This window comes from Scyliorhinus torazame, chromosome 1 (genome assembly GCF_047496885.1).
Source record: "Scyliorhinus torazame isolate Kashiwa2021f chromosome 1, sScyTor2.1, whole genome shotgun sequence".
Lineage (NCBI taxonomy): Eukaryota > Metazoa > Chordata > Chondrichthyes > Carcharhiniformes > Scyliorhinidae > Scyliorhinus > Scyliorhinus torazame.
In genome coordinates, this window is record NC_092707.1 from 96,813,283 (window position 1) to 96,840,353 (window position 27,071).

The window sequence follows — 27,071 nt, forward strand, 5'->3', positions numbered from 1 at the left end:
GCAATTTTTGCGGCCAATCCATCTAGCCTGTACATCTTTGGGTTGCAGGGGTGAAATCCACGCAAACACGGGAGAATGTGCAAATTCCACACAGACAGTGACCCAGAGCCAGGATCAAACTTGGGACCTCAGTGCTAACCACCGCCATGGACTCTTGTCTTAGCCCTTGGCCTCCAGGTGCAGCCTGACGAGAGGTGCATTGCGTTGCTACTCACGGTAGCAAGTCTTCAAACAATCGGAATCTACAATATCTACGCTTTTGATAGTGCAAAGGAAAGCAGGAGCTACGATGAGGTGATAAATTACTTTGATCGGCAATGCTCTCCGAAAAAAAACATAAACATTTGAAAGATATCTATTTTGTCTGCGTACTAAAAAAGCTGATTAATCGTTTGATAGTTTTGTGACAGATTTGAAGTTGAAGGCACGGTCTTGCAATTACGATCATCTGCAGTCATCGATGATCCGTGACCAGATAGACTCTGTGAGAGATTGTTGCGGGAAGACAACCTCACATTAGAAAATGCCCTCAAGATCTGCCAGGGAAGTTAGTTGTCTGCACAGCAGATCAGTATGCTCAGCTTAAAGAATGTTGGCATCAATCACTAAGAAGACGCTGGCACCATAAGCACTGTGCCGCAGTTGAAAAATCAACGTGGTCTCAGTATGGGTGGCCATTTTGAGTGCACCATTTCGCAGCCTCATAAGAAACGTGGCCATTGTGGGCAGCCGACCAGATCCGCCATTTTGTGCCAGAAATGCAGCAATAGGCATTTGCCACAATATCTTACACTTGGAAAAGTTTGTCACAAGTGTGGCAGAACGGGTCATTTTGCTAGGCACCGCACCTTACGTCCGACAGTTGATCAAACAGAATCAATGAGTTTGGTTAAGGATAAACGCATCGAAGACCGGCTGATGTGCGCATGATCTCAGAAAGGGACACAAAGAGTTCGACCAGCCAAAGCAAAAACATTTTTCTCAATTTGCAGCCACAGTGAGGCGAATGAGGGGACTGGAGAGGACAGATGGACAATCCCGCTAAAGGTTAATGGCCCGCCAATCAACTGTAAATTCGGCAGGGGAGCAAGGGCCAATCTGATCCCATTGTCAGTGGTGGAACGACTAAAAATAAAGCCAACAATGGTACAAAGAGCAGTACTCCTGAAGGATTACAATGGTCATTAGATCACGAACTTAAGAGCATGCGAGCTCGAAGTCACTGTCAAGGACAGAACGCACAGGATCATATTCGCCATAGTGGAGACAGAGCACGAATCGCTCATTGGAGTGGAGGCGTGTGAAGAACTTGGGCTCGTCAAGCGGGTGTATGCTGCACAAAGAATGGCATTACGCCGATATGTATCCGCTGCATCAATCATGAAGGACTACCCGGAGGTTTTCAAGGGTTTGGCACTCTGTCCGTTGCATATTGCATCCAGCTGAAGGAGCATGGGAAGCCAGCCGTGCACCCGCCCAGAGGTGTGCCTGCTCCACTGAAGGACAAGCTGAAGACCGAGTTACACAGAATGAAGGCGGCTCTGGGAGTCATCAGGCGCATAGAAGAGTCCACCGACTGGGTCAACTTCATGGTGTGTGGAAAAAAGAGGAATGGCAACCTGAGGATATGTATGGACCCCAAGGATTTCTACCCGAATATAAAAATGGAGCACTACCCAATCCCGAAGATGGAAGAAATAGTGTGAAAATGGCTGGAGTGACGTGTTTCAGCAAGCTGGATGCCTGGCAAGGCTTCTGGCAGCTTAAGCTTGACAATGCGAGCACCAGGTTGTGTACATTTAACACACTTTGGGTGCTGCTTCCTGCGAATGCATAATTTTGGTGTCTGAAATTTTCCATTGTGCCATGGAGTATGTAGTGGAAGGATTACCAGGCATTTGTGTCTATGTTGATGATATTATAATCTGGGGGTCCGCACGTGACGAGCATGATGAAAGGCTTCTTCAAGCCCCACAATGGGTAAGAAAAAATGGCCACCAGCTCAATCAGACAAAACGCCAAATCAGAATTGATACCATCACCTTTTTAGGGGACAGGCTATTGGCAAAAAGTATGCAGCCGGATGACAAAAAGATTAAAGCCACAGACAAAAAAGGCGTCTTAAGCATACTTGGGACGATCAACTTTGGGAAAATCTATTCCGAAACTGGTCTCCAAAATGTCCCAGTTGCGATACTCGATAAAGAAGGACGTAGTGTTTCGGTGGTCTCCCAAACACAAGCAGGGGTGGCAAGTGCTGCATATCTCGCTGACGACAGCGCCAGTCCTTGCCTTCTTTGACCCGACAAAAAAGACAAAGATTTTGACTCATGTGTCCCAGGATGGCCTTGGAGTGGTGCTTCTGCAGTAGGGTGCAGACGACAGCTGGCTGCTGGTGGCATACGCTCTACTGGTGTCTCTATTATCCCTTCATCACCCTCTCCTGTACTCCGCTGCCCTCGCCCCCTCCCTCCTATGATTGGTTCCCTGCTCATAGCAGGGTGATGCAGTCCCGTGCAAAATTGTCCATTGATTTCCTTCGCCTCCTATGTGCCTTCCTCATCGCTGCCTCTCTCACTGTCGGTCAAAGCTGTTCTTACGGATGAGCTCGTCCACCTCTGCAGGGGCAGTAAAATAATGTTCTTTGCCCTGATATGTTACCCAGAGCCTGGCTGGGAATAGCATCTCGCATCGGACTTGGTTTTTATTTAGGGCCGGCTTTGCATGATTGAATTCCGCCCTGCGTTTTGCCAGATCCGTGCAATGTTCTGGTAGACTCTGAATTTATGTCCCTCTCAGTTGCAAGCCTTCATCTATCTGGCCCAGTGAAGGATCCTTTCCCGGTCCTAATACTTGTGCAGTTTGGCTACTACCACTCGCGGCTGCTCCCCCGCTTTGGGTTTTGATTGTAACGACCTGTGGGCTGTCGATCTCAGCGGCTCAGGGAAACTCCTTCCCCACAAGGCTGCCCAGCATTTGAGCCACATAGTCGGTTGGGTCCCTGCCCTCAATTCCCTCCGGCAGGCCCACTATTTGGATCTTCTGCCTCCTCGACCGATTCTCTTGATCCTCGACCTTCCCTTTCAGGCTCTCCTGGGTCGCCACCAACCTCTTAATCCTGGCCTCCAGGGCGATGATACGGTTGCTTTGATCCGTTGATGCTTTTTCCAGCTCCCTTATTGTGCTCCCCTCAGCTTCCAGCCTCTTTCCCATGCTGCCGAGAGCTGTCTACATGGCAACTAGCCACTCCACCACCTTGACTGCCGTCTTTATCTCGGCCTTGATGCCATCCCGCATCGCTTTCTGTTCCCTGGTGAGGAATGTTTTCCATCCATCGCCGAGGGGGGGGGGGGTTCCGCTTTCCAGGTGACCGGGGATCCCTCGCCTCGTGGGTCCGCTGACCCACTTGCTCACCGCCCCTGTCCCTTGCCTAAATTTCTGATGTCCCTGTGGTCTCTTGACCTGCTGCTTCCTGGCATTTTTGCCATCTTTTTGTCGGTGAGGATGAGGGGATGTTTTGGTCCGCTTGTGTGCGCTAAATTCGGTCAAAAGTGCTTATTTTGTTCAGGGCAGAATGGTGGCGGCCCAAACTGTTGTTTGAAAACAATCCAGTTTTTGTTTATGTTACCCTTGACTTGAAGCTGGTGGGTGCCTTGAAACCCTCCATCTCGAACTTCACCGCCGTCTGTTGTGTTGAGTCGCAAATAGCCGTAGTTCACCAGGTTGGCTGAGAAATTTCTTTTTTCCTTCTTCGGCCTACTTTGCCTCGTCCCTTCGGTTGTTCCTTTAAATGCTCTGCATTCCTGGTACCATGATGTGTTCTGTGGCGTCACCATTGCCAAGGATACATACAGAACATATACGTGTCAACTGAAATGATCATTTATTGTCAAACACATGAAAAGATAACTAACAGATTTATGTACAGACAAAGTTACTCAAATTCCTTGCAAGCTATTTGCGACTGTCCTGTTGTACGTCCTACTACCAACTGGTGGGTCATTCATGTCACGTGATGGATGCCTGACGCTACCTGCTGGTCGGAGGTCATACCGATGGTTACATGTACTGCAACTTTATACATTTATACAACTATATACATTTGTGTGCATGCATATTACCACAGATGGCACCATAAACAGCCACTTTGGACAGTCCCAAACAAATGGAAACCCTGGAGTGCAGGGACTCACCCACATGGCGTTCATAGTTGCCGGCCAGGTTGTGCGGCCCCTGAAAAAAGGGAAACCCCGCCTGGCCTCATGGTGAGAACAGTGACCACAGCCATTTTGGATGGTCCCCTAACATCAGCAGGGGGGGGGGGGGGGGGGGGGGGGGGGGGAAAGAGAGAGACGAGAAAAGACTTCAACTGTGTACAGGACCCACTGATGGACAGGTCAATAATCAGAATGGGGAAAACACCAGGAAAGCAGTGCAACAACTCCGGCAGACACTGTGGACCTTTTATGAGCATGGAGACAAGGCTAGCCAACTACTGGCTCACCAGCTGAGAAAGCCGGCAGCACAAGGGAAATAGCACAGGTGACGGATAGCAGAGGCTGACTGGTAGCCGAACCAAAAAAGGTCAACGAAGTGTTCGAGGCCTTCTACCGAGGACTGTATTCATCCGAGCCCCCCGATGGGGACTCAGGGATGAAACAGCTCCTCAACGGACTGGAGATGACAGACTGGGGGGTGCTGGAAGCAGCACTATGATTGGGAGAGGTCATGGAGAGCATCAACTGCAGGCAGGCTGAGAAGGCGGCGGGACCTGATGGGTTCCCAGCAGATTTCTACGATGACACTCAGCCACACCTACGGAAAAGGGGCATCCTGCCTACAAAGCTAACACGTGCCATCATATCGCTGTTAGCAAAAAAAGGCAAAGACCCAGCGGAAAGCGGATCCCACAGACCCATTTTGCTGCTCAATGTAGACTCGAAAATACTTGCCAAAGTCCTAGCTAAGCGGCTGGAGAACTGCGTACCAGAGGTGGTCGCAGAGGACCAGATGTGCTTTCTTAAGGGTAGACAGTGAATTGCGAACATCAGGTGACTGCTGAATGTGATAATGACCCCATCCGGGGAGCGAACACCAGAGGTGATCTCTCTGGACGCAGAAAGGGCCTTCGACAGAGTTGAGTGAAAGTACCTCATTGAGGTACTAGGGTGGTTTGGGCTAGGGACATAGTTAATTTCATGGGTGAAACTCCGTACAACGTCCCCAAGTTGTGCGTATGGACCAAAGGCACCAGCTCTGAATACTTCCAGTTGCACTGAAGCACAAGGCAGGGATGCCCGCTGTCCCCACTCTTGTTCACCCTGGCAATTGAACCCGACGAACGCTCTGAGAGCATCGAGAAGCTGGAATGTAATCCGAAGATGAGGCAGAGAGCACAGTGGCTCCTTTACATCTCGGACCCCCAAAGTAGTATGAGGAATCATGAAGCTCCTGAGAGAGATTGGGGCCTTCTCGGGCGACAAATTCAACCTTGACAAAAGCAAAGTATTCCCTGTGAACCTGAGAGGGGGAGCGGCAGAGCTGGAGGAACTACCGTTTAAACTAGCCCAGAACAAATTCTGCTACCTGGGGAGAGTCCAAGAATTCCCCAAAAATTCCTGCAAAGGAGAACATAGGGAGTCTGGCCCTCCCGACCCGACAATACTATCACTGGGCAGCCACGGTGAAAAGTGTGGCGCTACAAGAGCAGGTCAGGGACCAGGAGTAACTCACGTACTGATTCTCCAAAGCCTGTCCACCATCTACAAGGCACAAGTCAAGAGTGTGATGGAATACTCTCCACTTGCCTTAAGATGAACGCAGATCCAACAACCCTCAAGGAGATTCATCATCATTCAGGTCAAAGCAGTCGGATTTGATTGGAAGCCCACTCACCACCTTAAACATTCACTCCCTCCATCACTGATGCACAGTGGCAGCAGTGTACACCATCTATAAGATGCACTGCTCACCAAGGCTTCTTCAGCAAAGTTTCCAAACCAGTGACCTCCACCATGCAGAAGGACAAGGGCAGCAGACGAATCGAATGGGAACACCGCCACCTGGGTGCACCGGTTTCCTCCCACAGTCCAAAGATGTGCAGATTAGGTGGATTGGCCATGCTAAATTGCCCCTTAGTGTCCAACCGGTTAGATGGGGTTATGGGGATAGGATGAGGGCGTGGGCCTAGATAGGGTGCTCTTTCAGAGGATTGGTGAAGGCTCAATGGGCTGAATGGCCTCCTTCTGCACTGGAGGGATTCTATGATCCTAAGTACAGCAAGTGCGTTTGGATCATTTACAGAAATGTTTTTCCTGCTATAATGAGCGTTTATGTCCATAGGGGTTGGTTTAGCACAGTGGGATAAACGGCTGACTTGTAATGCAGAACAATGCCAGCAGCGCGGGTTCAATTCCTGTACCGTCCTCCCCGAACAGGCGCCGAAATGTGGCGACTGGGGGCTTTTCACAGTAACTTCATTGAAGTCTACTTGTGACAATAAGCTATTATTAATATCACACTCAATTTTTTGTATTTTCCCATTCGTTTCCTTTTGCCTGCAGCAGCAGACCGACATTAAAAGCTCTCTGAAATGAGGTGTCCAGAAGGAGAACCACCTGCAGATTACCCAAGTTCTCGGTGCCCTCCCACTGTTACCCACACCTATCTTGCTATGAGAGGTCATGTGGCTCACGTTTAAGGGATGTCTCTCCTCTTCAAAGATGTGCAAACTACAGTAGCATAAAAAAGATGGACGTGTTTGGGCACATCAAGATAATCAGGAGATAGAGATGCCTTAAGAGTTGCATCCTGCAAGTTCAGGTGTAGCAGGTAGGATAGCCACTGTAAGATTTATTACAACGCATTCTGTAAAGGCTAGGTTGAACCATGAATGTTAGAGAACTATTGATCACCAATGCATGGAATTTTAAAGTGCAACAAACAGCCCAAGCCATTAATGGCCCTGCACATCAAATTGCAACACCTAACCTTGCTACTAAATGAGCTTACTTCGTATCAAAGTATATACCCCCAACATGGAACCCATATTTGTCCGATATAGTTAAACCAATAAAAAGGTACATGCCAGAGCTCCTGGGAAATCTAAATCAAGTCTTGCTGAAGTTAGCATAAGCAGTTGCTTGCAACCTCCTGAAGGAGTCCTTGATTTGTGAGCTTTCATCAGTACATATCTTGTACGCACTGCATTTAGTAAAGGCTATTTCATCAGCTGATGGATGTTTCCTTGATCTTGACCATGTTAGAGTTACAACAAATCTTATCTCCATGTAGGGGGTGACAACCAACATGATACCAACCACTTCTACAAGCCCTTACATACACCTATCAGGCAAAGTAATCTGTCTCCTCATTGAAACAAAGGTTGGTGGATACAGGGACAGCAATAATCAGCTGGGCTTCCCCTCTTGGCAAGCACATTGCAAGGGTTGACTGATGAGGTTGGTGCTGTGGAATTGCGCAAAGGGCAACTCTCCATCTAAATACATCATTCATCGCAGTAGTCAACCAGGGAACGAGGTTGCTGGTTGCTCCGACCCTCAAGCCTGCACACACACCTCCATTTGCAGCCAATTCAACCCAGGCTAATTCAATCCGCTCTGACAAAGTCATCCAGACTCCAAAGGTTAGCTCTGCTCTCTCTCCACAGACAGTTAGACCTGAGAGCTTCTAACATTTTCCGTTTTTGGTTCAATCCAGACGGAAATATTTCAGATGGGGTTAGACAATTTGAGGTTCTTCAAAAGGTTTGCAGAATTTGTGACGACCGCTTAATTGCCCATCCTATAAAATTTCAAGTTCCAGAGCCCAAATTGGACTCTACTGGCGTCTGAAATTATGAACTTACATGAGACAAATGAATATGACTGGCAAGATTTGCACTAGTTCTAAAATCAGATTAAGATTTGTCCTTACCTCTATGTGCAGATCGGGTACATAAATCAGATCCATTTATACTTGGGAGAATGTGTGTAATGAAGTACTCAGATCTACTTAATATAGGCTCATAAGACAGGCCACACTGAACTGCATACACATAGACACAAGATGCACGCATTGTTGACCATAGAGCCACATCATTTGATTAGGATATGGTCACAAGAGGATAATGGCATCTCGTAACTACTCGGCACAAATGCATAAATTTAGTTAATTTACAACTGTATGCAAGCAATCACGATGAAAATCTGCAGTAAACGACTCGGCACAAATGCATAAATTTAGATAATTTACAACCGTATGCATGCAATCACGATGAAAATCTGCAGTATATATACACAAGATGCATCGCCTCAAAGAAACAAATGCAGGATGCACAGGAAAGGCGCACACACAAATGAGACTGATGCATAGGCACCGCTCTATACATATCAAATGGATGGTTGTCTGGATTGGGCGTATTAGAAGTATGCAAAGTTTTTCCAAGTCAAACTGTATGCATGCACTTCAAGCTCATTTACACATCACACTCCTCTCTCCCCCCACCCGGTTAACTCAGTTGAGTGAGAGGTAAATTGCCAAAAGACACACAAACAGTTATCTATTGAAGCATCTATTTCAGCATCCATATAGTCAGAGTTTTGCAGCATAGAATGGGCCTTTCAGCACAGTGCTTGTGCTGGCCATAACGCACCTATCGATTCTAATCCCATTTTCCAGCACTTGGCCCATATCCTTCTACACTATGGCATTTCAAGTGCTTATCTAAATGCTTCTTTAATGTTATGAGGGGTCTAGCCTCTAATACCCTTTCAGGAGGCCGGTTCCAGATTCTCATCACCCTCCGATTCAAAAGGTGTTTCCCTCAAATCCCCTCGAAACCGCACCTTAATAAACCTCACCTTAAATCTATGGCCACTAGTTTTTGACCCCTGTACGAAAGGGAAGAGTTTCTCCCTATCTACATCCCTCTGCTCGAAGGAAACCAACCCCAGCCTATCTATCTATTTTCTCCAAGATGCTCATGAGAGGCAGACAAATGAAGGCTGCAATAGGGAGGGAACAAACATTTCCCAAAATATAAGCTGGCATGTGTTGCACGCGTAAATCTATGCACCGAATGTCCAAATTTAACCATGGCACATTTACATAAGATGCAGGAACAATCCGTAACACCGATGTTTATACCAGACAGCTGTCAGGCAAACCATGTTAACCATCTGTCATGAGCACAGACATTAATTACAAAGCCATTGCTTAAACCATATTAAGGCTCTCTTGGGCAGATCAGCCAGGGGTTACCTTTCACCTGCCATCAATCACTACCTTCCAGTACTGGTTTAATGTATATATAAAAAAGTGTTGAGAATGAAATTTTCAGTCCGACTGTCATTGGCAGGATATTTCCCTTTTTGATATAGCGCTTACTGAAATTACTCAATATCTGAAAAAGAGTCACCGACTCAAAAGGCGCTAAAGTTCCTGAATTAAAGTTGCATATGTGAGCTATGCTCTCTGCCAACCTATAGTGCTTGGTGACATTCATTATTTACAGTAGTGGCACTCACCTTGAAGTCTATCAAACATCATGTTCTTTGTTCATAATAGGTAAATTAGGTTTGCACGAACACACTTGCATAGATGGTGGGGACTTGAGGATTTATATGTTAGTGTTAATAAATTCAAAAGTGCTACTAATGCTTGCCCACAATATGAAGTTCACAAATATCTTGTGGAACACAATACTCTATAATAATATGGTGCAAACTGTAGAAATTACATAGATACTTAAGGATACATATACGTGAAGAGCACATGATAAAGAACTGCAGACACCAACGGCAAAAGTAAAAACATTGGCACATGCTCAGTTGAGGTGGTTGCAAACCTGTCCCCCCACATATGCAAGGCACAAATGCGCAGGAACTTCAGAAGCTTAAATGCACACAATACTCAGAAGCGAGTGCACATAGTTGCAGACAAAAACAATATGCAAAGACAATGATCCATTAAATTTTCTTTGCTGCATGTGGCTGGTTTATGTCAACGTGCAAGTACTTGTAATGTTTTTTGCACAGCATCTTAAAATGAGTAGCTTGCACCAGCCAGAACTATTCATGGGGAAGAGGGCCGATGCCCTAGCCTTTGCTTCTCTAATCGCCCGCTGTTGAATCCTGCTCGGTTGGCCATTAGCAGCATCACCCACAGCTGCAGACTGGCTGGCAGCGCTATCAAAATTTCTCTACATGGAGAAGATCAAGTTCACCATCCGAGGGTTGGAGGATTGCTTCCACAAAGTGTGGAGACCATTCACCAACTTGTTCCAGGACTTGCTTAAAGCCAACAGAACTGGGGTGGTTGGGGGGGGGGGGGGGGGGGGGGGGGGGTGAAGGAGCAGACAAAAAATTGAGAGCCCTCAAGGGAAGGCCGAAAACAGGACGGACGGACAGGGGGCACCACCGACTTGTAATAATAATGAATAACTACCCATCGTACAGCGAAGGACCCACAAAAAGACCCTGAAACAGTGAGTGAAGGAGGGGTAGGGGTGGGGGAGAGAAACGGGGGGACACAAGGGAAATTGATATGTACTTCGGCACAGTTACCCTTACTGCTTGCATAGTATATAATGTGTAAAAAGAAACTTCAATAAATACATTTTTTTAAAATGGGTAGCTTGCGAATAGCTTGTGCAGTACCGTTAAGACTGTTGCACATGCATGCAGCTTAGAGGGGTCATTGAAACAAGGTATATTTTCATACAAGACATCTACAAAATATATATGCTATCCAAACACAAACGTGAGGCATCAACACTTCAGTTAACAAAGTTTACACATGGAGCACACAACTGCAAATACACAGAGGTGTACAAATATGTGCAGAAGTTAGGCATATTCAAAATACAAGAATTGGGTGCACAGATATAAATATACACTGTATGCATATGAGCCAAATAGGGAGTGCAAGATTTAAATTCAGATCATGCATAACTCTTGCAAATATAAGATATTGATACAAGACATGTAGATACGTAATGCAAATACATATTCAAATGTATGGTGTACTGGCCATCAGGAGACGTGAAGTTACGACGTACGGAAAGCCATCAGGGATGCAAAAAGACAATACCGCATCAAACTAGAGTCCCAGGCCAACAAACTAGCGTCCCAGGGCCTACACAAGATCACAGGCTATAAAGCAAGGCCAGATAGAATATCTGGGGCTGGAGCATCCCTACCCGATCATCTGAACAAGTTCTATGCCCGCTTTGAGCAGTCAGCCAATGTATCAGTGCCACCTGCCCCAACAGCCCTGGACACACCCATACCCACTATTACAGCCTCAGAGGTAAGAGCTGCCTTCTTGAAAGTGAATCCGCAGAAAGCGACGGGCCCCGATGGAGACCTTGGGCGAACATTCAGAGCCTGCGCAGACCAGCTGGCGAGTGTATTCGCAGGTATCTTCACCACCTCACTCCTCCACTCGGAGGTCCCCACCTCCTTCAAGGCCACCATAATACCAGTACCAAAGAAGCCTGTCTCAACGACTACCGACCGATGGCCCTGACTTCTGTTATCATGAAATGCTTCGAGCGGCTAGTCATGAGACAAATCACTGCCCGCTTCCCAGATGGTCTTGATCCACTGTATCACCGCAACCGGTCCACTGCAGATGCTATCTCCCTGGCTCTACAATCAACACTCTAACACCTCAACAAGGACACCTATGTAAGACTGCTGTTCATCGACTACAGCTCCGCCTTCAACATCATTGTCCCAAGACTAATATCCAAACTCCGCAATCTTGAACTTGACTGCTCCCTGTGCAGCTGGATCCTCGACTTCCTTACCAACAGACCGCAATCTGTCAGGATAGGCAACAGCACCTCCTCCAAAACAGTCCTCAACACCGGAGCCCTGCAAGGATGTGTGCTCAGTCCTCTACTGAACTCCCTATACACACAACTGCGAGGCAAGATTTAACTCCAACTCAATCTATAGGTTTGCGGATGATACGACTGTGGTGGGCCGTATCTCAAACAACGACGAATCAGACTACAAGAGGGAGATAAATCACTTGGTTGCATGGTGTACCGAAAACAACCTCTCTCTAAACGTTGGAAAGACCAAGGAACTGATCATCGACTTCAGAAAGCGTAGCACGACACACACTCCCGTCTGCATCAATGGCTCCGAAGTGGAGATGGTCAATAGCTTTAAGTTCCTGGAGGTCACCAACAGACTGCCCTGGTCCACTCACATTGATGCAACAGTCAAGAAAGCCCAACAATGTCTCTACTTCCTACGGAAGCTGATGAAATTTGGCATGTCTGCATCGACTCTCAAAAACTTCTACAGATATGCGATGAGAGCATCATTATCCGGCTGCATCACAGCCTGGTATGGCAACTGCTCGGTCCAAGATCGCAAGAAACTGCAGAGTGTGGTGAACTCAGCCCAATGCATCACACAAGTTTGCCACCCCCACATTGATTCTGTGTACACCTCCCACTGCCTCAGGAAGGCAGACAGCATTATCAGAGACCCCTCCCACCCAGGCATTGCCTTTTTCCAGACCCTTCCATCAGACAGAAGGTACAGAAGTCTGAAGCTCCGCACATCCAGACATAGGAACAGCTTCTTCCCCACAGCTACAAGACTCCTCAATGACTCCCCTTCGGACTGATCAGTTCCCTGTAAGAACACTATTCACGGCGCCCTATGCTGCTCTTGCTCATGTATTTGCTTTGTTTGGCCCCTTGTTCCACACTAACCAATCACTGTTTGTCAATGTACCATTTGTCAATGTTCTTTGTTGATTATTCTTTTGTCTACTTTGTACATACTGTGTACGTTCCCTCGGCCGCAGAAAAATACTTTCACTGTACTTCGGTACATGTGACAATAAATCAAATCAATCAATCAATTGCGCACACTAGGGTCACGTATAAACCTTCTAGGAAAGTCATGATCAAATCATAGAATGACGCAGCACAGGAGCCGTTTGGCACATCATTCCTGTGCCTGCTCTTTGAAAGAGCAATCCAACTCATCCCATTCTGCTGCAATTTCTCCCATGGCCCTGCAAATCATTTCACTTCCAAGTATTTATTTAATCCAGCTTTTGAAGTTGTTGAATCTGCTTCCATCACCCTTTCACATAATGCGATCCAGATCATAACTGTGCCAATTTTATTTTTCCTTCCCTTTACCAACCCGTGCTGTGTGGTTAACCCACCCTTTTGGCACTGAAAACAATTTCCCCTTGTTTACTCTGTCAACATCCTTCGTGATGTGGAGATGCCTGCATTGGACTGGGGTGAGCACAGTAAGAAGTCTTACAACACCAGGTTAAAGTCCAACAGGTTTGTTTCAAACACTAGCTTTCGGAGCACTGCCCCTTCCTCAGGTGAATCTCCTCACCCGAGGAAGGAGCAGTGCTCCGAAAGCTAGTGTTTGAAACAAACCTGTTGGACTTTAACCTGGTGTTGTATAACATCCTTCGTGATTTTGAACACCAGTTCATCTCTCTGCTTGTAAGGAAAGCCACCCCAGACTTTTCACTATCTCCACATAATCCCAAATCATTTATCCCTGGCACTATTCTAGTAAATCCCTGCAACCTCGCTAACACCTTGGCATATTCTTCCTAAAGAAATGTGGTGCCCAGAATTGCCCACAATATCCCCAGTTGGGGAGTACAATATCTAGATTCACACATGCACAGACGTTCAAGCAGCAGGTACATTTGTACACTTGTGCATGCATCACCTGCTCCCAAGGCAAGTTAGCACCAAAAGATATAATGCAAGTTTGACACCTAAAAGCATTTGGCATACACCCATACTTGAGCATGACAGACAAAAAGGGTCTTGCGTAGATGGAAGCAACATATGCAAGAACTGTGCGCACAGAAATGAACATGTCTTACATCCAGGTGCCACATCAAGGGACACATGACAAACAGATGACATTGCAGCCTTTACCACATTTTGCAATAATTTGTTTTAATACATAATTGTCATTACGAACAGTTGCATAACCAATTGCCACAAGATTTCAGATATTTGAAGATACTTTTAAACAGAAGGGATTCCACAATATTACACCTTGCAAAGTAGGCCTTCTCTTTTGATATAACGTCTACCTTGTACACAAATAAAGAATACATTTTCTTTAAAACAGTCAGTAAATGGTAACCCTTAAAATAATAGTTATTTAAGTTACTTTTATTTAACATCCCATTAAAAAATATTGGCATCCATGATTCCCAATCAAGTACTTGCATGGTTAGATACATAGTTCTTACCCAGGGTAGAACTCCCAGTGCAGTGACCAATGAGGCTTCACTCTCCCACCAGGTTACCCTTTTATTCCCCCACAAAGACCAACTCCATGGCATTAGGTTCTTGACTTCATGACAATCAGCACTCAATTTTGGGCAGTTTTCTGCTGCAGATTCCACCCACCCAAATTGCACTTGGAGCTCTTACAACCAATGACAAACCATTTTCCCAACAGGATTGGCTATATTTCTGCACATATCAGGTGATATTTAATTGGCGTATATTTTTGGGGGAAGGGGTTTGTGGGTTTGCACATTCTTTAAGGTCTAGGATGCTAGTGCTGGGGGAAAAAGGACACTTCCATTTCAGGCACCCCATGTTAACATCAAGCAGGTACGGTATATATACTAAGGTTAGACAATGTCAAGCTCTCTATATTTCTCCCTCCAGCACTCCCAAGTCAGGGGCAGACACAGAGCAAAGCTCCCTCGACTCTGCTCCAACCTCAGCACAGCCTCTATACTTCAATATGACATTTTGTCCATTTCCCAGTCACCTTGTGACTTCTCAGGTGGTAGCTGCCAAAGTGATGAAGTGGGGCTTTCCGATTAGAAACTGGATCAAGATTGCCCAAACTCATTCCATGCAAGGTCCCTCATAGCTGGCAGTGCAGACTTCGATTTCACCCATATGGCCTAGATATAGACTCAAGTCTCAGCAGTTAAAAGACCAGTGTACAAGAGACAGAGTTATTTTTAGCCCCTCCCATATTAATATACAACAGCCCCACCCAGTAAAAGGTGCACTTTTGAACACTATGTGCTGTGGGATACAAGTTTTGTGCTATTTGCAGTGAGACCCCCGTCATTAATCAATCACCTGCCTTCCAGACTGAAGGTCTTGAGGCATTAACGCACATGATCAACGAGCTTAATAAAACACTGTTCATTCACCTTATCATTTCACACTATTTCCTTACGTGTTTTTCCCCTATATTTCCTCCCCCCCCTTTCATTATAGTACAAGGCTAATTACCATTCTACAGAAGATAAACTCGTTAACCAAAATTTCTGGACCCACTTTTGGTATAAATAGCAGAGCAGTTAATTGATGGTAAAAATTCCAAATCAAAAGGGGCGCTTGAACTCAGTTCATAAAAATGCCTAGTCCAATAGAGAGCCCCTGCCCCTTCATCTCTTCATGACAGTTAGCTTCCCTCCCCCATCGCCCCCAAACACGAACTACAAATCGGGTAATGTCAAGGGGAATCTAATACAGCAGGAACAGTGCAAAAATGGAGGGAGCAAGTGGCCTTGTGTCAACATTAGTCAGCAGCTTGATTCGAAGTTTGCTTTCTTTATCAAAAAAAAGAAAATGAAGGTTCATAATTTCTTGCCATCTGAAAGCATTAGGCGAAGCGTTGATGAAAAGGGGGTGGCGTTAGAAGCTGAAAGGTGTACATTATGTACAGGGTTTTCAAACCCTCAGGCGAGACAAGTCACTCGTTGATCTTCTCTGTACATCCACACAAATCAAAATTGGAATGAGACGATCTGATCCAATCTTGGCACTGAGCTACTTCGGCGCAGTCACTTTCATTTGGGGAAAAAAAATAAAAAAATTTGGAAGCTGAAATCTGGGAGCAACGCCACCGAGCCGGCAAGATTCCACATCTGCTGTCATACATTATCCTCCTGGGGATCCTTCCGAGGGTGGGGGTGGGATGTGTGAAAAAAATGTCCGTTTTTGACTTCATGATACACAAGTCCAAGTGAAAGGGACTGTTCATTGCAAAGAAGTCTTTTTTTTTCCTCGTTAGCAACACTTTCTCTTCTTTTTACTATTTTTGGACAGTTTGACGACATCATTCTGCTGCTGTTGCTGTTGTTTGGCTAAGTTCTCTTTCTTGGCCCGCAGAACAAGCTCTGTGATGCAGTTGAACATCTGAAAAGAAACACAGAATGTGAGCTCGACATACAGGAGCGGAACGTGACAAAGTGGCAGCAGACAAAGAGGTGGCCAACTTATTCGCCCAACCCCTGCGCTGGAAAGCCTACCTCTTCAACGTTGAGGTTCTCCTTTGCACTGGTTTCAAAAAGCTGAATGCCCATCTGTTCTGCAAATTTCTGTGCGTCATTCGTCTCCACCACTTTACGCGCTGGGTCATCGTTCTTGTTGCCGACTGAAAGGGAAGAAAAACCTTGAACATTCCAGACAAAGGGTGCAACACCAACTGAGGCTACACTGGGGGGAACATGAACAGGGGGATAAGAAACAGGAACAAAGGATGGACAAAACAGGGGTGTGGCAGGATCCCTTCCAGATGTGGAAAGGGACAGGAGCCATGTACACTCCACTGCTGTGGATATTTACACAGACAAGGCAGCCAAACCCATCCCAGAATCATGGGCTTGCTCTCAGCCAACTATTCCAGAAGGAAATCCTCGATCAGCATCCTGAGAGTACAGAATTTTTCTCATACCCTTCTAGGTGCTGTCCCAGACATCAATTTGCAGGTTGCTCTGTGGAATTTGCATGCAGACACTCAGACAGGACAGCAGCTTTTACAATGAGGAATGCTGAAACTAGCACTTCATGCCAAAGAATTTATTACACATGTCAAAATGAACAGCAAAGAATCCCATCCTCGAATGATGCTTTATAAGGAAGTTTGTCCTAATCCCCCTCAATCGGAGGGTTTTAAATTGTGCTGTCCTCATTAGGGAACCTCCAGGGGATTGAGAAATACAGGACACAGTGCAAATTACTCTGATTCACTTAAATTATTTTTGTTTTTTTTAAAACAATCTTGAGATATTTTAGACATATAGAAAAAGTGACCTTGTACAGTACAAAAAAAAAGTCAAGACACAAATTAAACATCGTGCAAACCACGGCTTTGTTCACGCAAGGACCTGCCTCAATATCCCCCTACTCTACTCTACCCCCCACCCCTGCTGAAGCATACTCCTCTGCGAAGAAGTCAATAAATGGCTGCCACCTTCGGGCGAACCCTAATCGCGAACCTCTCAAGGCGAACATGACTTTCTCTAGGCCAAGAACACTCGCCATGTCAGATAGCCATACCTCAGCCCTCGGGGGCTTTGAGGCCCTCCATGCTAACAGTATTTGTCGACGAGCTACCAGGGAAGCAAAGGCCAGAACGTCGGCCTCTCTCTCTTCCTGGACTCCCGGGTCCTCCGAAACCCCAAAGATTGCCACCTCAGGGCTCATTACCACCCCAGTTTTCAATACCCAGGACATGACATCTGCGAATCCCTGCCAATATCCCCTGAGTTTAGGGCACAACCAGAACATGTATACATGGTTAGCCGGCGCTCCGGCGCATCTAGCACACTTGTCCTCCAGCCCGAAGAATTTGCTTATCCGGGCCACTGTCATGTGGGCCCGGTGCACGACCTTAAACTGGATCAGGCGGAGCCTGGCGCATGTTGCGGTCGTGTTTACTCTGCTCAGGGCTTCTGCCCAGACACAGTCCTCCATCTCTCCCCCCCCCCCCCCCCCCCCCCCCCCCCCCCCCCCGAGCTCCTCTTCCCACTTAAGCTTCAGGTCCTCGGTCTGCATATCCTCAGCTCTCATTAGTTCCTTGTAGACATCTAAGACTCTACCCTCTCCCACCTCGCCCCATGAAACTACCCTGTCCTGCCTCCCCTTCGGCGGGAGACGTGGGAAGGACGGCACCAGTCTGCGTACAAAATCTCGCACCTGTAAGTATCTAAATTTGTTCCCCCTCACCAGCCCAAACTTCTCCTCCAGCGCCCTCATGCTCGGAAAGCTTCCTTCCAGGAACAGATCCCCCATCCTCACAATCCCCACCCTCCTCCACAGTGATAACCCCCGTCCATGTTCCCCGGGGCAAATCGGCGGTTGCCGCAGATTGGGGTCCACACCGATGCTCTTACCTCCCCTACATGCCTCCTCCACTGGCCCCAGATCCGAAGAGCCGCCACCACTATCAGGCTGGTGGAGTACCGTGCCGGCAGAAGCAGCAGAGGCGCCGTGACCAGGGCTGCTTAGCTAGTGCCCCTGCACGAAGCAGCCTCCATCCGCTCCCAAACTGACCCCGCACCCACCATCCATTTCCTTATCATCGCTATGTTGGCCGCCCGGTAATAGTTGAAGTTCGGCAATGCCAGCCCCCCTTCACTTAAATTATTTTCACTTGAGCTTACTTCAGAAGTTTCTGAAGATCAGTTGGCAGAATAAAATACCAGACGCCAAGGTGCTCACCAGAGCCGACATGCCGAGCATCCACTCCATACTGAGATAGTCACAATGGAGGTGCACTGGTCATACAGCCAGAATGCTTGACATTTGCTTACCAAAACAAATCTTCAAATGAGAGCTTTGAGGCTGGAGTGCATTTTCATTGCGGTCAGAGGAAACACTACAAGGCAGCTCTGAAGGCATCACTTAGGAGTTTGATATCGACTTACGCATCCTGGGAGAAACTCGCCCAGGATTGCTGCACCTGGCACAACCAAATAAAAAAACGGTGTGGCTTCCTTCAAAAATAATTGCATTTCAGAGACAGAGGAAATCCCTAGCCAGCAACTCATCTAAAACTTCCACAGTGTCCTGTTTTTGCAGCAGAATCCTCCGGGCACAGATTGGTTTTAGCAGTCCCCTACATACCCATGGGAACCTTACCAAACACCCCAGAATATGGGCAACTTCACCTCAAAAGGACAAGCAAGACAGAAGATAGATTTCAGAGCTCAAGGGATGGTTGACAGAGGTACTTCACATCTAAACTAATGCCCCACCCATGGCCCTTTTCTTAAAAAGAGGATAGGTCTCCACTATTGTGCATACCAGTTATTCCCATAAATAAATACAGTGGGGTAAATTCTGCAGACAGTAAAATCACAGTTTGAAAGACAAGGTAGACGATGCTTGTTGTATTTCAGACAACATAATGAGAGAATGTCAGGAAATAACTCCTGCAAGAACTATGCTGGTCCTCAGCCTTCTTCCGAGCTCTCACCCTGATGGCAAACAGTTAGTGATCAGGCTTCTGCTTAGACCCTGACTTTGGTCCTTGCATTAGCTGATAGTGTCAATTATTCTCTCTCAAGCACTTTTCCTTTTGCCTTCAAATCTACCCTTCTTCACAAAAGAAAACGTGACCCCCTCCATCTCCAACCTCCCTCGTTCCTGAAACACATTTGATTCCCCATGGATTTCTGCCTATCCAGTGCCAAAACAGTTCCTAAAGATCATAAATGACATTCTACATAACTGTACTTGTGGTAAACTATCCTTCTTTCCTGGCCTGGTTGCCTCCAATGACAGTTTAAACTTTTTTTTAAAAAAAAAAGAGTATCCAATTATTTTTGTTTTCCAATTAAGGGGCAATTTAGCGTGGCAAATAAACCTACCCTGCACATCTTTGGGTTGTGGGGGTGAGACCCACGCAGACACAGGGAGAATATGCAAACTCCACACTGACAGTGACCCGGAATCGAACCCGGGTCCTCGGCGCCGTGAGACAGCAGTGCTAACCACTGCGGCACCGTGCCGCCATCCGATGACAGTTGACCACATAATTCTCCTCCATTGCCTCTCCAGCTGGGTGGACTACACTCACCTAGTTCCATTCGTACCTATCCAGGTACAGCCAGAGAAACATCCAAAAAGGATCTATCCTTGGATTCTTCATGTTGCCCCTCGGCAACATCATATGAAGACACATTAATTTCTAGGTGACACCCAATTCTAATTCCTTATACCCAGCTCTCTCAATCCTCATTTGTCATAATGCTTGATCACCATGTAATATTGGATGAGCAATTAATTATTGGGAAGAGCAGAAGGGTGTTTGGTCCCCGTCACAAGCTCTGATCCTGAACCCCCTTTTTCTCTGGCAAGTGTCTGAAGCTAAACTAGAGTCTGCGCAACCTTGGTATCATATCTAACAAGAGCTTTCCACAACATATCTATACCATCATTAAGGCCGCCTATTTCCACCTGTCCCAACTCATTCACTGGTGAAATCCTCATCCATGCCTTTGTTCCAAATGTACTACTTGGCTGGCTGGTCTCCCAGCTACCACAAGATCAATCGGCAAACTCGCTGACCCACACTGGCTTCCAGTGCTTCTCTACTCTCTTCCAGGCCTACAATCCTCCAAGATATCTGCATTCCTCCAGTTCAGACGTCTAGTACTTTCACTATAATCATGCCGTCAGCTGCCAAGGATTGGACCACACATCTCTCCCCCCCCCCCCCCACTCTAGAATTCCCCCCCCCCCCCCCCCCACCCCCACCCCACTCTAGAATTCCCTCATTTCATCCTGCAAGATGCTCTGGAAAACCCACCTGACCTAGGTTTTCTTTTTAAATCTGCCCCAACATCTCTTGTGACTCAGGTGTCAAATCTTCTTTGATAACATCCCTGTGAAATGCCTTGAGTATTTCAAGATATACAAATGCAAGTTGTAGTTTGACCATTCTAACAGAGGATATCACCATTGCCATGTGAAGTACAAGCAATTCTTTTCATACAACACCAAGTTAAAGTCCAACAGGTTTGTTTGGAATCACTAACTTTCAGAGCGCAGCTCCTTCATCAGGTGAGTCAACCTGATGAAGGAGCAGTGCTCCAAAAGCATGTGATTCCAAATAAACCTGTTGGATTTTAACCTGGTGTTGTACGACTTCCTCCCCAAACAGGCGCCGGAATGTGGCGACTAGGGGCTTTTCACAGTAACTTCATTGAAGCCTACTCGTGACAATAAGCGATTTTCATTTCATTACTGTGCCCACCCTAGCCCAACACCGGCATCTCCACATCATCAATTCTTTTCAGTTACTCATCCCACTTGAAAAATCATGAAGATTTGCTCAGTGCTCTTGATTCTTCATTATTAATATTTTTCTCTTATCTGAAGGTTTAATTTCAATGCTGTCCTTGCATTCTGCACTGTAGAACAGGGAGTAGATTGCTCAAGTGCACTGGGATGCTGTGAAAGAAATGAGTTGAGTTACAGGAAATTCCCATGAAAGAAAAGGAAAGGCAGTCAAAGCCGGTGCTCAGGTGAATAACTAAAAAATAGAGATTAGAGAGAAAAAAAGTCCAGTGGTAAATGTCATCAGCCTAGCACAATGGAGATCAAAGCTGAATGTAAAAGGAAAGGGGAGAACTGAAAACAAAATAAGAGGGGATGAGATCAGATCAGCGAGTGGGATAAAAATATATTAGTAAAATGGTTGGTTAGCTCAGTTGGCTGAATGGCTGTTTCGTGATGCTGAGCGGCGCCAACAGCAAGGGTTCAATTCCTGTGCTGGCTGAGGTTATCTTAGAAGACCCCGCCTTGTCAACCTTGCTCCTTATCTGAGATGTGGTGATCCTCGGGTTAAACCACCAATCAGCTCTCTCAAAAATAAAAGTGGAGAGCAGCCATGGTCCTCGTAGACTACAGCAACTTTCATTTAATTTCAGCAAAAGGGTTGGCAAAGAAAGTGTAGAACTTATTAGGGATGCAAACAGACATCATCTAATAGAGATGAAGGGCAAAGCTGATGTGCTTATGGCTTAATGGAGGTGTTTATGATTCTGAAGAATATTAAGAGATGAATTGAGCAACAGAAGAGTCAGTAACCATGGAGACAGATTTAAGATAAGGCAAAAGAACAAGGTGTTTTGATCTGCAGTCCACTGCCTGCAAGAGTGGTGGAGGCAGGTTCAATAATCACTTCCAAAAGGGAGTTAGGTAAATTACTGAAGAGGAAAAAATTTGTTGGGCTGTGGGAAAAGCAGAGAAATGGAATAGCTCTTTTAAAGAGCCAGCACAGGAATGATGGGCTGAACAGCTCCTCAGTGTGGTATCTTCTATGATTCGACTTATGATATGCAAAACCTCTTTCTGGAGCAATGGCCAAGGTGGTTTTACTTGACTTTTAGTCAGGCAAGGTGAAAGCTGCTACATTTTGTGTCCAACCGGTTTTAGAATCGATTTTCAGTGCACGTGTGTGTTGGAATATTCAAACAAAAAGCCCTTCCTTCTCTTCGTTCCCATTTCTTTTATTTTGTCGTCATCATTTTGATCCATGGATGTTTAATGGACATACATTTAAGTCAAGCAGAGGATGTGAGGAACTAAAAAGTTACAATATAGTACACAGTGCGAGCTTTTGAACATTTGAACTCACACTTTCTGGCATCCAAGAGATAGAGAAAGTTTGGCTTGATTGGTTGGCTGGTGGCCAATGAATCGGCAACAGACGGTGACTTGGTCCTACCCAAGTGGAATGGTTATCAGAGAACCAAGGGAAGGACAGTCAGGTCCTGGATGCTCAAAGAAGCAGTCTCTCCCTTTCTCCAGATATGTGCATAGCTGCTGTATTTCTGAACCTACAGAGAACCTGGATGAATCCACAGTGAAAACCATTACAGACTGAAAGTAGAAACTTCTAACTGAAAGCCTAGATTGAGGGATGGTGTGCTGGAAGACATCCATCTGAAACAAAAACTATTATCCTTTACTTTCATCATTACTTTTACAACCCGTTTTCTCCCTCTGTTTTTTTTAATCGGTCTTGTGTGTTATATAAAATAAGACTTTGGGTGTTTTAAAAAAAAAAAAATTTATTCATTTCACTTGTGTTGTGACTCTGAGTCAAGTGGGACCGAAATTGACCATGCACTAGCCCAGGGGTTGTAACATAATTTGGGGGCTCGGGTCCATGATCTTTGGAATGATAAGACGGCAATGTTTGGGCTACAGTATAAATTAAAAAGAGACATCAGGTTTGTATTAACATAACAGGATGGCTCTGGAAGCTGCTAAGGTTTTGCTTCAGGTGGATGACTTGTCTTTGGTTTATTTATGAGTTTCAAAACAAAGCTTAATGAAAGGGCAGGTGAATTAAAAATAGAGGTACCAGCTAAAACTAGGACGGTAGAGGTAAGTGAAGCAATTGCTCAGTAATTACATTTGAAAGAAATGCCAGAAACACAGCTTGGGTAATGGCAACAATCAGTAGAATTATTTAAAATCCAGTTACAAATGAAACAAATGTAAATTCTGGAAAAACAGAGCTATTTAAAGATTGGTTCACTAGATTAGGGGAACTCAAAGAGAAACTGTGGCTCACAGATGCTGATGGGTTCAGGTATCTCCAGGTGTGCGGCTGGGTCAAAAAGTACTTTTCAGTATTTCCGATGAAGCAGTCTTCTACCTTGCTTGAAAGGATCCTATCCTGCTCTGGTTCAGAGATACGGTGGCATGGTAGCACAGTGGTTAGCACTGATGCTTCACAGTTCCAGGGTCCCAGGTTCGATTCCCGGCTTGGGTCACTGTCTGTGCAGAGTCTGCACGTTCGCCCCGTGTCTGTGTGGGTTTCCTCCGGGTGCTCCGGTTTCCTCCCACAAGTCCCGAAAGATGTGCTGTGAGGTCAATTAGACATTCTGAATTCTCCCTTTGTGTACCCGAACAGGCGCCGGAGTGTAACAACGCAGGGCTTTTCACAGTAACTTCATTGTAGTGTTAATGTAAGCCTACTCGTGACAAGAAAGATTATAAAAAAGATTATTGTTATAAAGGTGGCCAGCAAGTCGGGTATATACCAATGGATGATGGGGAGGAGATGGGCTCAGATGAGATTGTGAAGGCAAAGTGGACGGAGGAGATGGGGCCGCTCTTGGAGGAGGAGGTTTGGAGTGAGGCATTGAGGGGGGTTAACTCAGCCTTGTCCTGTGCAAGGCGGAGTCTCATCCAGCTGAAAGTGGTATTCCGAGCACACCGTACGAAGGCTCGATTTTTGATGATAGATGCGATAGGTGTCTGGAGGGGGGCCAGCACATTATGTGCACATGTTCTGTTCGTGCGCAAAGCTGGCGGACTACTGGAGGTCTTTTTTTTAAAGACTATGTCGGCAATCCCAGACATTGGCTTGGAGCCTTGCCCATTGGTGACGATTTTAGGGATTTTGGTTGTGCCGGAACTCCAGGCGGGGGCAGACTTCCTGGCTTTTGCCTCACTGGTGGCAAGGAGGCGGATCCTCAGAGGCTGGAGGTCGATTACATCGCCAAGCACCTCAGCGTGGCTGGGTGACTTGGGAGGTTTTACATCTCGAGACGGTTAAATTTACTGTGAGGGGGTCAGGGTGTGGGGGAGGGGACTCTTACAGTTCAATTGTTATTCTGTGTTTTTGTAGGTTTAGTATTAAAATTCTAAAATAGTTTTAATAAAAATATTTCCAAAAAGAATTTGCTACCTTCTGCGATAAGAACCCATGTTGAAGACCCAAGGGTGAAGACTGCTAGACAAGCAGCAATAACGGATGACAATTATGAGCTGATCCAGAAATTTAAACCTTTGTTCGGTCACCCCCATAATTTTGAAAAGGATAGGAAGTGGGTGATTGAAGGAAGGCAGGTAGCTAAGATAAGAAATGGAAAGCTGGAAATGCTCCAAGATTCCTTCCTCAGACCAGAAAGGAAGGTACTGAGGGTGAAGGGGAGACTCAAAGGCCTAGGTGTTACCATTGTAATCAAGTGGGACATGTTTGATCAGCATGTTAGAAGTTGTGAGGAAAGCCCATGGGACCTGTTGGGGTTCATAAGGATTCTGAAAAGGAAACCCAGATAGAGAATACGGCAGGGCAGACTAGCTCTAACTGGACTTCGAACCAGAGGTAAACACTGCTGTGGGAGCAAGTATGATGAATGAGGTGGATGAGAGATATATACACGGTTTTTGTCCAAGGGGAAGATCACCTTATTTTCCTCAACTGATGTAGCCAAACCCATAACTATTTTAAGAAACACAGGGATTTGGTTTTCCCTCCAAAGAGTTCAATGAAAGCTAAGGTATTAGTGAATGGATAAATGGAGATTATATGCCAGTTCCATTGTACAGAGTACAATTGGAGTGTTTTGTCAGGTCCTGTAGTTATCAAAGTGGTTAAGATATTACTAGTGGGCGGAGTAGACTTACTTTTGGGAATGATTTGGCAGGAGTGAAGGTTGTAGCTTCATCCACGATTAGAGAGAGTCAGAGGGAAGATAAGGAGACAGATCAGTTACAGGAACAATTTTGCGATATTTTTACATTGTGTGTGGTGACCAGGGCAGTGGCTAAACAAACTTCACCAGAGATTAAAGTCACACCAAAACCAGATGGTAGAGTAGCCAAAACTATCCTCGAGAATAAGGATAATTTTGATTAAGTGTTTGGTAAGGCTTCATTAATTGAGTCTCAGGAGGCAGATCCAGAGATTAGCACAGTCAGCTCTAATTGAGGGTGTTCCAGAGTGTTATTACATTAAGAACGGAGTTCTGATGAGGAAGTGGAGACATTCTCATCGACCTGTAGACGAGGAATGGACAGTTGTGCATCAGCCGGTAGTACCACCCAAATATCCTGGGGAAGTACTGTGGATGACACATCAGATACCAATGGCAGAACTTAGGAGAATTCAGAAAACTTGGGTATGAGTCAACAGGCATTTTTCTTGGCCAGGACTGCATAAGGATGTAGTACAACTCTGTAGAACCGGTCAGGCAATAGGTAAACCACAACAGGTGATTAAACCCACACCTTTAATACCCATACCAGTGTTTGAAGAACCATTCAGTTGGGTATTAGCAGATTGCTTCGGACCGTTGTCTAAAATGAAGGCAGGGTAACAGTACATTCTTACGGTCATGGGTAGACTACCCGATTTCCAGAAGCTATACCTTTGAGAACAGTTACAGCGGAGGTAGTAGTGGGAAGGTTTTTTTTTTAAAATTCCAATTAAGGGGCAATTTAGCGTGGCCAATCCACCTACCCTGCACATCTTGGGTTGTGGGGGTGAGACCCACGCAGACACTGGGACAGTATGCAAACTCTAGACGGACAATGACCCGGAATCGAGTCCTTGGCGCCGTGAGGCAGCAGTGCTAACCACTACGCTACCCGTTTGAGAAAAGTTGATGCAGTTTTTCCAGAATTTATGGCCTGCCCTTAGAAGTACAATCTGTCCAGGGTTCCAACTTCCATGTCTAAAATTTTCCATGACATAACTTGAAGTTCAGGTATCAAAGAATTATCAACTGTTTATCATCCACAAACTCAGGGAACTTTGGAGAGATATCATTAGGCTCGCAAAACGATAATTAGGGCCTATTTCCATGAATATCCAAGAGACTGAGACAAAGGATTGGATTTTTTATTGTTTGCCACCAGAGATTCTCAGAACAAATCTACTGGGTTTAGTCCAATTGAGTTGGTTAATGGCCATGAGAGATGGGGTCCATTAAAATTTATGATAAAGAAGTTTCTAAAACCAGATGACAAATCCTCAATATTGGGTTACATGTCCATGTTTCTGGAAAGACTCAAAGGAGCCTGTCAGGTAGCCAAAGAGCATTTAAAGGTTTCTGGGAGCCAGAATGAAACTGTGGACAGACAAACATGTCAGGTCCGGAACCTTCCAGGCTAGAGATGAGCTATTAGTATTGCTGCTGTTACAGGGTGAATCTCTGAAAGTGAAATTCAGTGGCCCCTATAAGGTGGTTATGAGGGCAAGGTAACTTAAGGTGGTTCTGAGGGCAAGGTAATTTAATTAATATTCCAGACCATAGGAAGAAAGACCGATTGTGCCATATAAACATGTTAAAGAAATATTATCGGGAAAGGGACAAGTGCATCAGGTGGTACAAGTATTGAAAGATGACAGTAATGGGAAGAAGGAGGTAGGAACAAGAGACGGACAGTACACAGAATGATCCCCTGGTAGTATGACTAACAAATACAGACATCTTAGGACAATTAGAGGCTCAGTTTGCCTATTTAGAAAATGAGGGGAAAG

The 27,071-nt window shown here is 45.8% G+C and overlaps 1 protein-coding gene across 1 annotated transcript in view; it reads right to left on the minus strand.

Moving 5' to 3' along the window:
• Nucleotides 1-15,589: 15,589 nt before the first annotated feature.
• Nucleotides 15,590-27,071, minus strand: part of rab35b (RAB35, member RAS oncogene family b) — a 93,846-nt gene continuing 82,364 nt past the window's right edge. The window contains exons 5-6 of the mRNA XM_072498417.1: nucleotides 16,306-16,430; nucleotides 15,590-16,192 (exon numbers count right to left, since the gene is read on the minus strand). Of these exons, the coding sequence (XP_072354518.1) occupies nucleotides 16,064-16,192; nucleotides 16,306-16,430 (254 nt within the window). The 3' untranslated portion in view covers nucleotides 15,590-16,063. The remainder of the gene's footprint in view (nucleotides 16,193-16,305; nucleotides 16,431-27,071) is intronic.